The 13,160-nt window shown below is 45.8% G+C and overlaps 1 protein-coding gene across 5 annotated transcripts in view; it reads left to right on the forward strand.

The window, feature by feature from the left end:
- Window positions 1–13,160, forward strand: part of LOC109896257 (transcription factor SOX-13) — a 50,476-nt gene that overhangs the window by 33,553 nt on the left and 3,763 nt on the right. For 3 of the 5 annotated variants that reach the window (XM_031817691.1, XM_020490541.2, XM_020490531.2), the window contains exons 2-12: window positions 2,399–2,618; window positions 2,819–2,933; window positions 3,340–3,426; window positions 3,598–3,770; window positions 3,881–3,949; window positions 4,063–4,177; window positions 5,884–5,957; window positions 7,933–8,095; window positions 9,954–10,072; window positions 10,853–10,958; window positions 11,210–11,380. In XM_031817691.1, coding sequence (XP_031673551.1) covers window positions 2,400–2,618; window positions 2,819–2,933; window positions 3,340–3,426; window positions 3,598–3,770; window positions 3,881–3,949; window positions 4,063–4,177; window positions 5,884–5,957; window positions 7,933–8,095; window positions 9,954–10,072; window positions 10,853–10,958; window positions 11,210–11,380 — 1,411 coding nt within the window. In that variant the 5' untranslated portion in view covers window position 2,399. The remainder of the gene's footprint in view (window positions 1–2,398; window positions 2,619–2,818; window positions 2,934–3,339; window positions 3,427–3,597; window positions 3,771–3,880; window positions 3,950–4,062; window positions 4,178–5,883; window positions 5,958–7,932; window positions 8,096–9,953; window positions 10,073–10,852; window positions 10,959–11,209; window positions 11,381–13,160) is intronic. The other 2 variants (XM_031817798.1, XM_020490535.2) reach the window with 1 other exon arrangement.

Below are 13,160 nucleotides of genomic sequence, written 5' to 3' on the forward strand. Positions count from 1 at the left end.
TTCTGTTTGTTCTCCTGTCTGGCCTGCTTTTCGCCCTGTGTGTTCTGTTTGTTCTCCTGTCTGGCCTGCTTTTCGCCCTGTGTGTTCTGTTTGTTCTCCTGTCTGGCCTGCTTTTCGCCCTGTGTGTTCTGTTTGTTCTCCTGTCTGGCCTGCTTTTCGCCCTGTGTGTTCTGTTTGTTCTCCTGTCTGGCCTGCTTTTCGCCCTGTGTGTTCTGTTTGTTCTCCTGTCTGGCCTGCTTTTCGCCCTGTGTGTTCTGTTTGTTCTCCTGTCTGGCCTGCTTTTCGCCCTGTGTGTTCTGTTTGTTCTCCTGTCTGGCCTGCTTTTCGCCCTGTGTGTTCTGTTTGTTCTCCTGTCTGGCCTGCTTTTCGCCCTGTGTGTTCTGTTTGTTCTCCTGTCTGGCCTGCTTTTCGCCCTGTGTGTTCTGTTTGTTCTCCTGTCTGGCCTGCTTTTCGCCCTGTGTGTTCTGTTTGTTCTCCTGTCTGGCCTGCTTTTCGCCCTGTGTGTTCTGTTTGTTCTCCTGTCTGGCCTGCTTTTCGCCCTGTGTGTTCTGTTTGTTCTCCTGTCTGGCCTGCTTTTGGCCCTGTGTGTTCTGTTTGTTCTCCTGTCTGGCCTGCTTTTCGCCCTGTGTGTTCTGTTTGTTCTCCTGTCTGGCCTGCTTTTCGCCCTGTGTGTTCTGTTTGTTCTCCTGTCTGGCCTGCTTTTCGCCCTGTGTGTTCTGTTTGTTCTCCTGTCTGGCCTGCTTTTCGCCCTGTGTGTTCTGTTTGTTCTCCTGTCTGGCCTGCTTTTCGCCCTGTGTGTTCTGTTTGTTCTCCTGTCTGGCCTGCTTTTCTTTCCTCCTGCAGCGGAGATGGGGAAAAAACACAGCTAAAGTCAGAGTTCATTAAGGTTCAGCCTCTCTCTCTCTCTGCTCTCTTAGCCTGTCCTTCACTCCATCTCTCTCTTTCACTCTTTCTCTCCATCTCTCGGTCCCTTTCTGTTCGTGTGTGTTTGATGTGCAGTCTTCGCCTTGTCATGATGATTAACTTTCCCTGAGACCTACAATGTCTCCCAAACTAGAAGTTCGGTTTTCAAGGTACAGTTGACTTGTGTTTGTGTGACATATTCACAGTATGTCCTTTGTTCCCTACGCAAAGCAGGGGTTTCTATACACGCACACACACCCAAAGCTCAGAGACCCAGAGATAGTCACGCCTGGAAAGCTTATGGTCACATTACAGAGAAAGATGGTCTGTGTGTGTGTGTGTGTGTGTGTGTGTGTGTGTGTGTGTGTGATGCGCGGGTTGCGAACTTTACCAATGTCAACTAGATTGAATCCTTCCTTCTATCGATCTATTACATTATTCTGTTGAGCAAGTGTTAATATAACATTAGTCTTCTCGGGCAGCATAATGACAAAAGAGAAGCTGCATTTATCTAATTGTAGACAAGTTGCTTAACACAGCCTACCAAACTGTCAGAAATTATAAGCAGAAACATATGTATATCAGGCCCCAAAAAATATCCTGCATCCCCTGTCAAAAATTTGTGCTGTTGTGCAGTCACTCTAAGGCTAGAGGCATGAGGGCAGAACAGCATTTGCGTTGCTTTCCCCCTACGTCAAATCAAATGTTATTTGCCACAAGGGCCGAATAAAACAGGGGTAGTCCTTACAGTGAAATGCTTACATACAAGCCCTTAACCAACAATGCCGTTTTAAGAAAAATAAGTAAGTAAAAATAACAAATAATTAAAGAGCAGCAGTAAAATAACAGCAGTGAGGCTGTATACAGGGGGTACGGTACGGGTACAGAGTCAATGTGTGGGGGCACAGGTTAGTCGAGGTAATTGAGGTAATATGTACATGTAGGTTGAGTTAAAGAGACTATGCATAGATAAAAAAAACTGAGTAGAAGTAGCAGCATAAAAGAGGGGGGGGACAAAGCAAATAGTCTGAGTAGCCATTTGCAGAGTCTTATGGCTTGGGGGTAGAAGCTGTTAAGATCCTTTTGGACCTAGACTTGGGGCTCCGGTACCGCTTACGGTGGGTGCAGTAGAAGAGAGAACAGTCTGAGTAGGGTAGCTGGACTCTTTAACAATTTTTAGGGCCTTCCTCTGACACCGCCTGGTATAGAGGTCCTGGATGGCAGGAAGCTTGGCCCCAGTGATGTACTGGGCCGTACGCACTACGCTCTGTAGTGCCTTGCGGTCGGAGGCAGAGCAGTTACCATACCAGGCAGTGATGCAACACTCGATGGTGCAGCTGTAGAACTTTTTCAGGATCTGAGGACCCATGACAAATCTTTTCAGTCTCCTGAGGGGGAATAGTCCATGTGAACAAGCCTATCTATTCACCTGAACGGTTCTTCTGCCCCCCGCCCCCTCACACCACTATTTTTATTCCCCCCGTTTTCCTCCCAGAATGGTGGAGCCCAGTCCCCCAGCGCTGCATCTCCATGCCAGCGGTGATGTCAGCATGGTGGGCGTCAGTGTGAAGTTGGAGGAGTCTGGAGGAGAAGGGGGAGGAGCCCACACCAGGGCAGAGCAGCTCTCCTCTCCTGCCTGTGATTGGTCAGGACATCAGCCAATGGAACGACAGGAGTCTAGACAGCTGACTCCTCCCCTCTCCCGCTCACCCTCAGTAATAAACTTATCCCATTTTTTTCATGTTTAAACAATCTTTAAAAAAAAGTTTATCCAGGTCTGCTTCCCAATCCCACTAGTCCTTGCCTATATGCACTTGTGCAGATCTGGTTGTACTATGTTTATCACAGACAAGCTAGCTACAGTTTGTTAGCTATATGATTGTGTTCTAATAATGTTTTCCCCTGTCCTTGGTAGGAGGGCTCTCCTGGTAAGGAACAGCTTCTCAGACAGAGTCCTGTTGGGATGAAGGGGGGCAGCAGGGGGTACAACCACCGACCAGAGGGACACATGCACCCCACTGTCAGCGAAGGTATGGCAAACCTACACCTCGTCTGCGCCCCAGTGTAATCTGTTTCTGATCATCACTTTGCTCTATAGAGATCTCTCCCGTACATTGATAGAGGTGAAGGTGTTGAGTTCTTTTTTTTTACAATGCATCCCATTTAGACTCTGAGAAGGCCAGAAGAGTTTGCCTTAGCTCTGTGTGCTCCTGTTCATTGGCTACAGAATTGCATTACATTTCCCTTGGCTGTTTTTATTTTTAAAGAGAAAGTACACAAAGTACCTTTCTATTGGAATCCTTACAAAGTAGCAGACCTTGAAATTTGAACTACTGCATTGATTCATACACATACACAATCTAATTCCGTTGTTCATACAATATGGTGGCTGAACAACAACAAGTAACACATCTTTGTCCTGTTTCCTGTTGGCAGTCATGCCCACCATAGAGAAGCTTCTGAGTGTGGACTGGAGGGAGAAATTTCTGGACAAAAGCCCCCTGGGAGGCAACCACCTGAAAGGTGAGCTTTTACCCCTAACCCTTGACCTTTTACCTCTCACCCATCAGTGCTTTGTCCTTCTGGTCTCTCCACCTGTCTGTCAGTCTGCTTCCTATATCTAATTGTGTCTCTATGTATAATCATGTTTGTACTCCTTTCTCTTTCTTGTTCTCTCGCCTCCTTCCTTCCCAGGCACTCCAGAGTCTCTGGCAGAGAAGGAGCTGCAGTTGTTATTGATGATCAACCAGTTGGGTGGTCTGAGGGAGCAGCTGCTGGGAGCCCACTCTGAGCAGAGGAACATGGCTGCCTTGCTGCTGGAGAAACAACAGCAGCAGATGGAGCTGGCCAGACAGCAGCAGGAACAGGTGATCCTGACCTCTGACCCCTGGCACAACTCACACACTCTGACCCCCAAACCATAACATTGACCATAACCTGAGTGTACCTGGACTAAGCTTTGTGTGGTTAATTCCAGATTGCCAAACAGCAGCAGCAGTTGATCCAGCAGCAGCACAAAATCAACCTGCTTCAGCAACAGATCCAGGTGAGACGAGACCTCTACAAATGACATGCTATTTTCATAACAGAATTTAGAAGTAACTTTGGGGTAACTCTGAGTGGGACTGACCTTGTGCCCTCTGTCTGACCTGGTCTCAGCAGGTTAACATGCCCTACGTGATGATCCCAGCCTTCCACCCCAACACCCAGCAACTCCCTGTCACTGCCGACAACCAGATGACCATGCCTCTGCAGCCAATCCCCTGCAAGCCAGGTGAGTCACACCCGCTCTAGCTTTTTTGCTCGGTGTGGATGTTGCCTGTAATCCATGGCTTCTGGTTGGGATATGTATGTACGGTCACTGTGGGGACGACGTCGTCGATGCACTTATTGATGAAGCCGGTGACTGAGGTGGTATACGCCCTAATGCCTTTGGATGAATCCCGGAACATATTGCAGTCAGTTCTAGCAAACCAGTCCTGTAGTGTAGCATCCGTGTCATCTGACCACTTCCGTATTGAGCGAGTCACTGGTACTTCCTGCCTAGGTTTTTACTTGTAAGCAGGATTCAGGAGGATATAATTATGGTCAGATTTGCCAAATGGAGGGCGAGGGAGAGCTTTGTAAAGGTGGTCTAGAGTTATTTTTTTCTTTATTTTTTCTCAGGTTGCACATGTGACATTCTGGTAGAAATTAGGTCAAACGGATTTAAGTTTGTCTGCATTAAAGTCCCCGGCCACTAGGAGCACCTCTTCTGGATGAACATTTTCTTGTTTGCTTATGGCCTTCTACAGCTCGTTGAGTGCGGTCTTAGTGCCAACATCGGTTTGTAGTGGTAAATAGATGGCTACGAAAAAAATACATAAACTTTCTTGGTAGATAGTGTGGTCTACAGCTTATCATGAGGTACTCAGGCGAGCAATACCTCGAGACTTCCTTAATATTAGACATTGCGCACCAGCTGTTATTGCCAAATAGACCCCCACCCCTCATCTTACCAGACGTAGCTGTTCTGTCCTGCCGATGCACAAAACCCAGCCAACTGTATATTATCCGTGTCGTCGTTCAGCCACGACTCGGTGAAGCATAAGATGATATAGTTTTTAATGTCCCGTTGTTGAGAGAGTCTCGAACGGAGATCATCCAGTTTATTCTCCAGTGATTGCACGTTGGCCAATAGAACGGATGGTGAAGGCGGGTTACCCACTCACCGACAAATTCTTACAAGGCACCCCGATCACCGCCTCTTGTATTTCCGTCTTTTCTTCACGTGAATGACGGCGATTTAGGCCTGGTCTCGGAGAGGCTGTAAATCCTTTGCGTCGGACTCATTAAAGATAAAATCTTCGTCCAGTTCGATGTGAGTAATCGCTGTTCTGATATCCTCAAAGCTCATTTCAGTCATAAGAGACATTAGCAGCAACATTATGTACAAAATAAGTGTCAAACGATGTGAAAACACACCAAATAGCACAATTGGCTGGGATGGCTCCCGTAAAACGGCAGCCATCCTCTCCATTCATTCCAAGGCCCCGCTGCAGTGCTTCCAAAAAAGGAGGGTAGATTGGGGCCCATTGGTGGGCTGTGACATGGTTTAGATTACTCACTGGTTCATTATAAACACTCAATTCTCTCATACACTATGAACATGCTGAACATGCTGACATCAAGTGATCTCTGCAGACTTTTAATGTATCATCAATGTCAATCTGAAACATCAAAACAATAGTCAATTTAGCGCCTCTGTTTTGTTTATCTTGTTGCTATGTACTGTATAAGTTGCTATAGAAGGAGCAGCAGTCCCTTTCAGATTGTATTGTGGTCAGTAACCTCAGTCAAACCCCCTTTCCCCCTGCTCATACACTTCAATCTGTGGTGGAGTCGGCATGAATATAGTACAGATAATGTCTAGATGTTATTGATTCTGTTCCCTTCTGACAGAGATTGTGAAGCTTTCATCTCCCCATTCTTATTTTGCAGTGGACTATCCCATGCAGCTGCTGCAGAACTCTCACTCCACCCCTGTAAAAAGGCCCAGTGGTACCTTCCGTCAGGTAGTGCTTTTCATCTATTACTATACTAAAACTATACTGTACAGTAAGACCTTTTCCAGATGGAATAAAATAAGGTGAATTGGAAAGTAACCAAATGCTGTCAATAAAGACAGGTTCATGTTTTCTCTGCTTTATATAGTGCATTCGGAATGTATTCAGAACCTTGACTTTTACATTTTGTTACTTTACAGCCTTATTATAAAATGGATTAAATAGTTTTTTTCCCCTCGTCAATCTACACACAATACCCCATAATGACAAAGCAAAAACAGTTTTTTAGAAATTTTTGCAAATGTAATATAAATATTAAAAACGGATATCACATTTACATAGGTATTCAGAGCCTTTACTCAGTACTTTGTTGAAGCACTGTTAAAGGAATTATATTCCTATTTAAAAGCACCTTTGGCAGCGATTAGATCCTCGAGTCTTCTTGGGTATGATGCGACAAGCTTGGCACACCTGTATTTGGAGAGTTTCGCTGCACAGCTATTTTCAGGTCAAGATGTTCGATCGGGTTCAAGTCTGTGATCTGGCTGGGCCACTCAAGGACATTCAGAGACTTGTTCCGAAGCCACTCTGACGTTGTCTTGGCTGTGTGCTGTTAGAAGGTGAATCTTCATCCCAGTCTGAGGTCCTGAGCGCTCCGGAGTAGGTTTTCGTCAATGATCTCTCTTTACTTTTAGGTTTCATTCAGGCGTGACACTTGGCATTCAGGCCAATGAGTTCAATCTTGGTTTCATCAGCCCTGAGATAATTTTTTTTCTCTCTCTTTGGGGCCATGGACTCATGCTGCTTACGCCAAACCCCAAATTGCTCAGTTTGACCGGGTGGCCAGCTCTAGGAGGAGTCTCGGTGGTTCCAAACTTCCAAGAATGTTGGAGACACCTATGTTCTTGGGGATCGTCTAATGCTGCATACATTTTTTTCGCCAAATCGTTGCCTCGACACAATCTTGTCTCGGAGCTCTACAGACAATTCCTTCGACCTCATGGCTTGGATTTTGCTCTGGCATGCACTGTCAACTGTGGGACATTTTATGTAGACAGGTGTGTGCCAAATCATGTCCAATCAATTTAATTTACCACAGGTGGACTCCAATCACGTTGTTGAAACATTTCATGGATGATCAATGGAAATCTGAACTAAATTTCAAGTCTCATAGCAAAGTGTTTGCAAAAACGTTTTTGGTTTGTCATTATGGGGTATTGTGTGTAGATTCTTTCAGATTTTTTTCCCCCACATCAATTTTAGAACAAGGCTGTAACGTAACAACATTTGAAAAAAGTGAAGGGGTCTGAATACTTTCCGAATGCACTGCACCTAACAGCTGCAACCGTTGCACAGGTTACATGCCTAATACAGCACTATAGTACATGGATATTTGTATTTTGATAAGCAGGTCATGTTTTTGGTAAAGGCCTGAGGTATGTACTGTATGTACCTAGGAAGCCATCTCTCTTAATACTACAGATACAGGCTGGGAGATCTTTGAAAATGCTTTCAAAACAATGCACTCCAAATGAACAATGCATGTTTCTGGTATCTGGGACAGTGAACAACTGAACAAATACACCACACCCTGTTCACAGTTGTGTGTGTGGCCTTTGCGTGCACAATGCAGTCATGCTCTGTCTGCACTGTTGCACAAGTGGAAAAGGGCATCACGTAAATCACTAGACAATCACTAAACAAAAGAAAGACCGGAGAGAGAAAGCACAGACACAAAAAAAGGCTAGACTAAAGAAACACTACAGTGAAAGGAAAGCTGTGACACACCAAATCTGTCATTCATAACCCTAACACACACACCCACCCCATACATGGGTGTGTGGTTTTTTTATTACTTTGATGAGAATTGGAAGTTGTGTGTGCGTTTATATTGACTGAACTAAGCAGTGTATTCGGAATGTGTTTTTTTGTGTTGGACTGACACACCGCTAATTGTCTACTCTTTTGTCTTTCATCCCCTTAGGAAGCCAGCCAGCCTCTGAATCTGACCTCCAAGCCCAAGGGGATGGACATGGGGAAGAGCCCCAGCCCGCAGATCTTTGAGCTGGGCTCGCTGACTCTTCAGGGTGGGTACAGACCCAGGGACAACCATAGAGACAGCCCTTCACGTCCTGCACTTAACCTAGGTCAGTATACACACACATACACTACATTCAAAAGTTTGGGGTCACTTAGAAATGTCCTTCTTTTTGAAAGAAGCACACATTTTTTGTCCATTTAAAATAACATAATCATCACAACATTTTTTTGTGCTGTTCTGTGAAGGGAGTAGTACACAGCGTTGTACGAGCTCTTCAGTCTCTTGGCAATTTCTCACATGGAATAGCCTTCATTTCTCAGAACAAGAATAGACTGACGAGTTTCAGAAGAAAGTTATTTGTTTCTGGCCATTTTGAGCCTGTAATTGAACCCACACTTGCTGATGCTCCAGATACTCAACTAGTCTAAAGAAGGCCAGTTTTATTGCTTCTTTAATCAGAACAACAGTTTTAAGCTGTGCACATTTTCTAATGATCAATTAACCTTTTAAAATGATAAACTTGGATTAGCTAACACAACGTGCCATTGGAACACAGGAGTGATGGTTGCTGATAATGGGCCTCTGTACGCCTATGTAGATTATCCATAAAAAAATCTGCCATTTCCAGCTACAACAGTCATTTACAACATTAACAATGTCTACACTGTATTTCTGATCAATTTCATGTTATTTTAATGGAATTTTTTAAAATTTTCTTTCAACAACGAGGACATTTCTAAGTGACCTCAAACTTTTTAAAATGGTAGTGCGCACACACACACACACACACACACACACACACACACACACACACGCCGGCCAGTTTGTTAGGTACATGAAAATGCTACACATGGTTCACTCCTACAGACAGTCACAAGGTTGTAACATGCCATATAAAGTAGACAAACCGGCATCGAGGCATCCGGTTACTGTTTGATTGAACATTAGAATGGGCAAACCGAGTGACCTAAGCAACTGAGTCTGTTATGATCATCGATGAAAGGCACGCCATTTCCAGTATCTTAAACTGTCGACCTACTGGGCTTTTCACGCGCGAAAAGGTTTACCAAGAATGGTGTGACAAACAAAAAACACACTGTCATGGGCAGTCCTGTGGGCAAAAACAGCTCATTGATCGAAAGAGAATGGCGAGAATCGTGCAAGCTAACAGGCGGGCCACAAACAGACAAATAACGGTGCAGTATAACAGTAGTGTGCAGAACGGCATCTCGGAATGCACAACTTGTCGGTCCTTGTCGGGATGGGCTATTGCAGCAGACGACCACACCGGGTTCCACTCATATCAGCTAGAAACAAGAAGAAGTGGCTCCAGTGGGAACGCCATCACCAACACTGGACAATTGAGGAGTGAAAAAACATTGCCTGGTCCAACGAATCCTGGTTCCTGTTGCGTTCCTGTTGCATCATACTGATGGCCGAGTCAGGATTTGGAGTCCATGGTCCCATCCTGCCTGGTGTCAACTGTACAGGCTGGTGGTGTATTGGTGTGGGGAATGTTTTCCTGGCACCCCTTAGGTCTTTTGACACAAATTGAGCAATATTTGAAAGTCACACCTTGTAGAATCCACTCCCCGAATAATTCAGGTTGTTCTGGAGGCAAATAGGGGTTACGGGCCGGTACTAGATGGGTGTACCTAATTAACTGCCTTTATGTATACGCACACACACGCCTACCTCCGCTCATGCCATTCCTCAGCTTCAGACATGTCAACACCCTGACTGTGTGTGTGTAGTGAGAGAACCTGTTCCTCCTTTGACTTCAGGGCTTGTGCGCTACCATCCCCGTTTCCTCTCAGATGCAATAGGTTGTACTCCGATACTTTGACTCACTTTTATATTGACATTTGCAACCCATTGTCGGTGCCCTGCCCATTTAAGCTGTTAATGACAATTTTTCCCTGATTTTTCTTCTTTTTTTCTTTCACTCACTCACTCACTCACAGGTTTCCTGGGAGAGGGGGATGTGGTGACCCAGGCCATCCACGATGCCCAGCAGCTGCTGTGGAGTCATGGGCCGGGCGGAAGAGAGAGGGAGCGAGAGAGAGACTGCACTGCCAGGATGGTAAGCCATTGTCTAAAGTCACTCTCTCCTGTCACACACGCAGGCTTAGGGTCGTGGGTGGGTTCAGGGCCAGGTTTAGGGTTACAGGGTGGTCTCACAGTGGCTGTTATAGACTGGAGAATGTCTCAGCTACACACACACTGAGAAAGTCTCAGCCATGTCCTCAAGCAGGAACAACAGCTGCTGTAAACTCATAACAGTGTTCTTATAAACACTGGTGATGACTCACCTTTCTCCTTTGTCCACTGTAACACACCGCTCCCCTCCTCTCCGCCTTCTCTCTCTCCTCCTCCTTTTCTCTCCAGAGTCATAGATACAGTGTTCGGCCATGTGTGTTTGAAATGTAGTCTTTTCATGGACTCCACAGTGGCACCAACATCTCCAAGACAAGTCCTTTCTTCAGCAGTGATAATGTGGAGCATTTGGTGCCATCATAGAGGAGAGTCCTTATGTCTTTCACCCCTCCGCCATCCTCTCTTTTCTTCCCTCAGGTTGAAAACACAATTCTCTCCTCCTCATCCCTCTATTTCCTGCTTTTGCGTTCCACCCCTGCTTTCAAACACCGGCTGACATGAGAAACCTCTCCCTGCTCAGCCAGAAAGAGTTCTGTTCAACACACACACACACACACACAGAGAGAGAGAGACGGATAATGATAAATGCTCTCTTCAGACCTCTTTTTACAGCCACAACATTCAAATGTGTGTACCCATGTGGGTACAGGTGTCGGCCTGTGTCTGTCAGGTGTGTGTGTGTATTACTCTCTCTGTCTCTGTGTAGGAGCATAAGGAGTCTGGTCGCAGCGACAGGCTGCCACACCAAGACCGGGGAGAGAACAGACAAACCCGCCAAACCAACGAGGACCACCACAGCAGTGACTCTGAGGGTAGGCCCTCCAAAACTGCCTGATCAAAAATAACATGTGGTTTAGATGGTAGAGGGCAAGCATCATAGTAAGTCTAGAGCTTAAATGTGTTCTCCTTTCCTTTATCTACACTGATCTGAACACACAGAGTAGGGGAAAGCAACATGGAGGATTTCTTGTCCAGTATTTGTTTTCACCTTTCCTGTTCTTTTACCAGTGAACTTGAAGGAAAGTAGATTTGTTGTTGGCCATTGACTGTCCCCCTCCTGCAGGCCCCCTGTCTGCTCCTGGTGTGGGGTTGTTTGCAGAGGTTCGCAGTCCCCCCTCCTCCGTCCACATCAAGAGGCCCATGAACGCCTTCATGGTCTGGGCCAAAGACGAGAGGCGACGTATACTACAGGCCTTCCCTGACATGCACAACTCCTCCATCAGCAAGATACTGGGTGAGCATGGACACACACACACACACGGGACATAAAGCATGCACTAATTGGGATTAATAGAGTCGTATGAAATTGAATTGACATGCAAAACACACACATGTTGTCAGTCAATGAGCACTGTAATTGCGTGTTTGTGTATAGTCTTTGTATAAATATTGTTTGTGTGTGTGTGTGTGTGTATCTATTCCGGGTGTGTCACCTCTTGTAGTCCTGGCACAGAGGGGACAAGCGGGGGCACGATCTGCCACCTGCTTCCCCCGGTGACAGGAACCCCCCGCCCACACACACACACACAAATACAGCCACGCACCCCTTTCCTCTGACCAAACACTCACATTCCATTCCATTCCATTGTGGAGCACTGGAGACACTCATGCTATCCCTCCCTCCCTTCCTCTCCTCTCCCCCCTCCGTCCTCTCCCCCCCCTCATCCCCTCCCCCTCCTCCCCCCCTCCCCTTCCTCCCCCCTCCCCTCTCCTCCCCCCTCCTCCCCCTCCTCGTCCCCTCCCCCTCCTCGTCCCCTCCCTCCCCATCGAACGTAGTTCAGCTAACTCCTTTCTCTGGAAGTCTGTGTCCAACTAGTTTCAAGTCTTAATGTCACGAGCACAAGTGCAGTGGAATGCCTTTCTTGCCAGCTCTAAACCCAACAATACTGTAGTACTAAAAATAACAGAAGGTAGAACAAAAAACATACGAGAAAAAAAAATTGAAATGAGAAGAACAGGAGAAAGTAAGAAGCTATATACAGGGTCAGTATCCAACATTATATTTACAATGTGCAGGGATACTGGAGTGATACAGTTGAAGTCAGAAGTTTACATACACCTTAGCCAAATACATTTAAACTCAGTTTTTCACAATTCCTGATTTAATCCTAGCATACATTCCCTGTCTTAGGTCAGTTAGGATCACCACTTTTATTTTAAGACTGTGAAATGTCAGAATAATAGTAGAGAGTGATTTATTTCTGATTTTATTTCTTTCATCGCATTCTCAGTGGGTCAGAAGTTTACATACACTCAATTCCTATTTGGTATCATTGCCTTTAAATGGTTTAACTTGGGTCAAATGTTTCAGGTAGCCTTTCACAAGCTTCCCACAATAAGTTGAGGAATGGGCCAAAATTCACCCATGACAGAGCTGGTGAAACCGAGTCAGGTTTGTAGGCCTCCTTGCTCACACATGCTTTTTCAGTTCTGCCCACATATTTTCTATGGGATTGAGGTCAGGGCTTTGTGATGGCCACTCCAATACCTTGACTTTGTTGTCCTTAAGCCTTTTTGCCACAACTTTGGAAGTGTGCCTGGGGTCAATGTCCATTTGGAAGACCCATTTGCGACCAAGCTTTAACTTCCTGACTGATGTCGCTTAATATATCCACATAATTATTCCTCCTCATGATACCATCTATTTTGTGAAGTACACCAGTCCCTCCTGCAGCAAAGCACCCCCACAACATGATGCTGTCACCCCCATGCTTCACGGTTGGGAAGGTGTTCTTCGGCTTGCAAGTCTCCCCCTTTTTCCTCCAAACATAACGATGGTCATTATGGCCAAACAGTTATATTTTTGTTTCATCAGACCAGAGGACGTTTCTCCAAGAAGTATGATCTTTGTCCCCATGTGCAGTTGCAAACCGTAGTCTGGCTACAGCCACGCACCCCTTTCCTCTGACCAAACACTCACATTCCATTCCATTGTGGAGCACTGAAGACACTCATGCTATCCCTCCCTCCCAACTAACTTACAAGGGTCAACTCACTGGTAAATAGCTAATGGC

The sequence above is a fragment of the Oncorhynchus kisutch genome, linkage group LG1 (genome assembly GCF_002021735.2).
Source record: "Oncorhynchus kisutch isolate 150728-3 linkage group LG1, Okis_V2, whole genome shotgun sequence".
In the NCBI taxonomy this organism is placed as follows: Eukaryota; Metazoa; Chordata; class Actinopteri; order Salmoniformes; family Salmonidae; genus Oncorhynchus; species Oncorhynchus kisutch.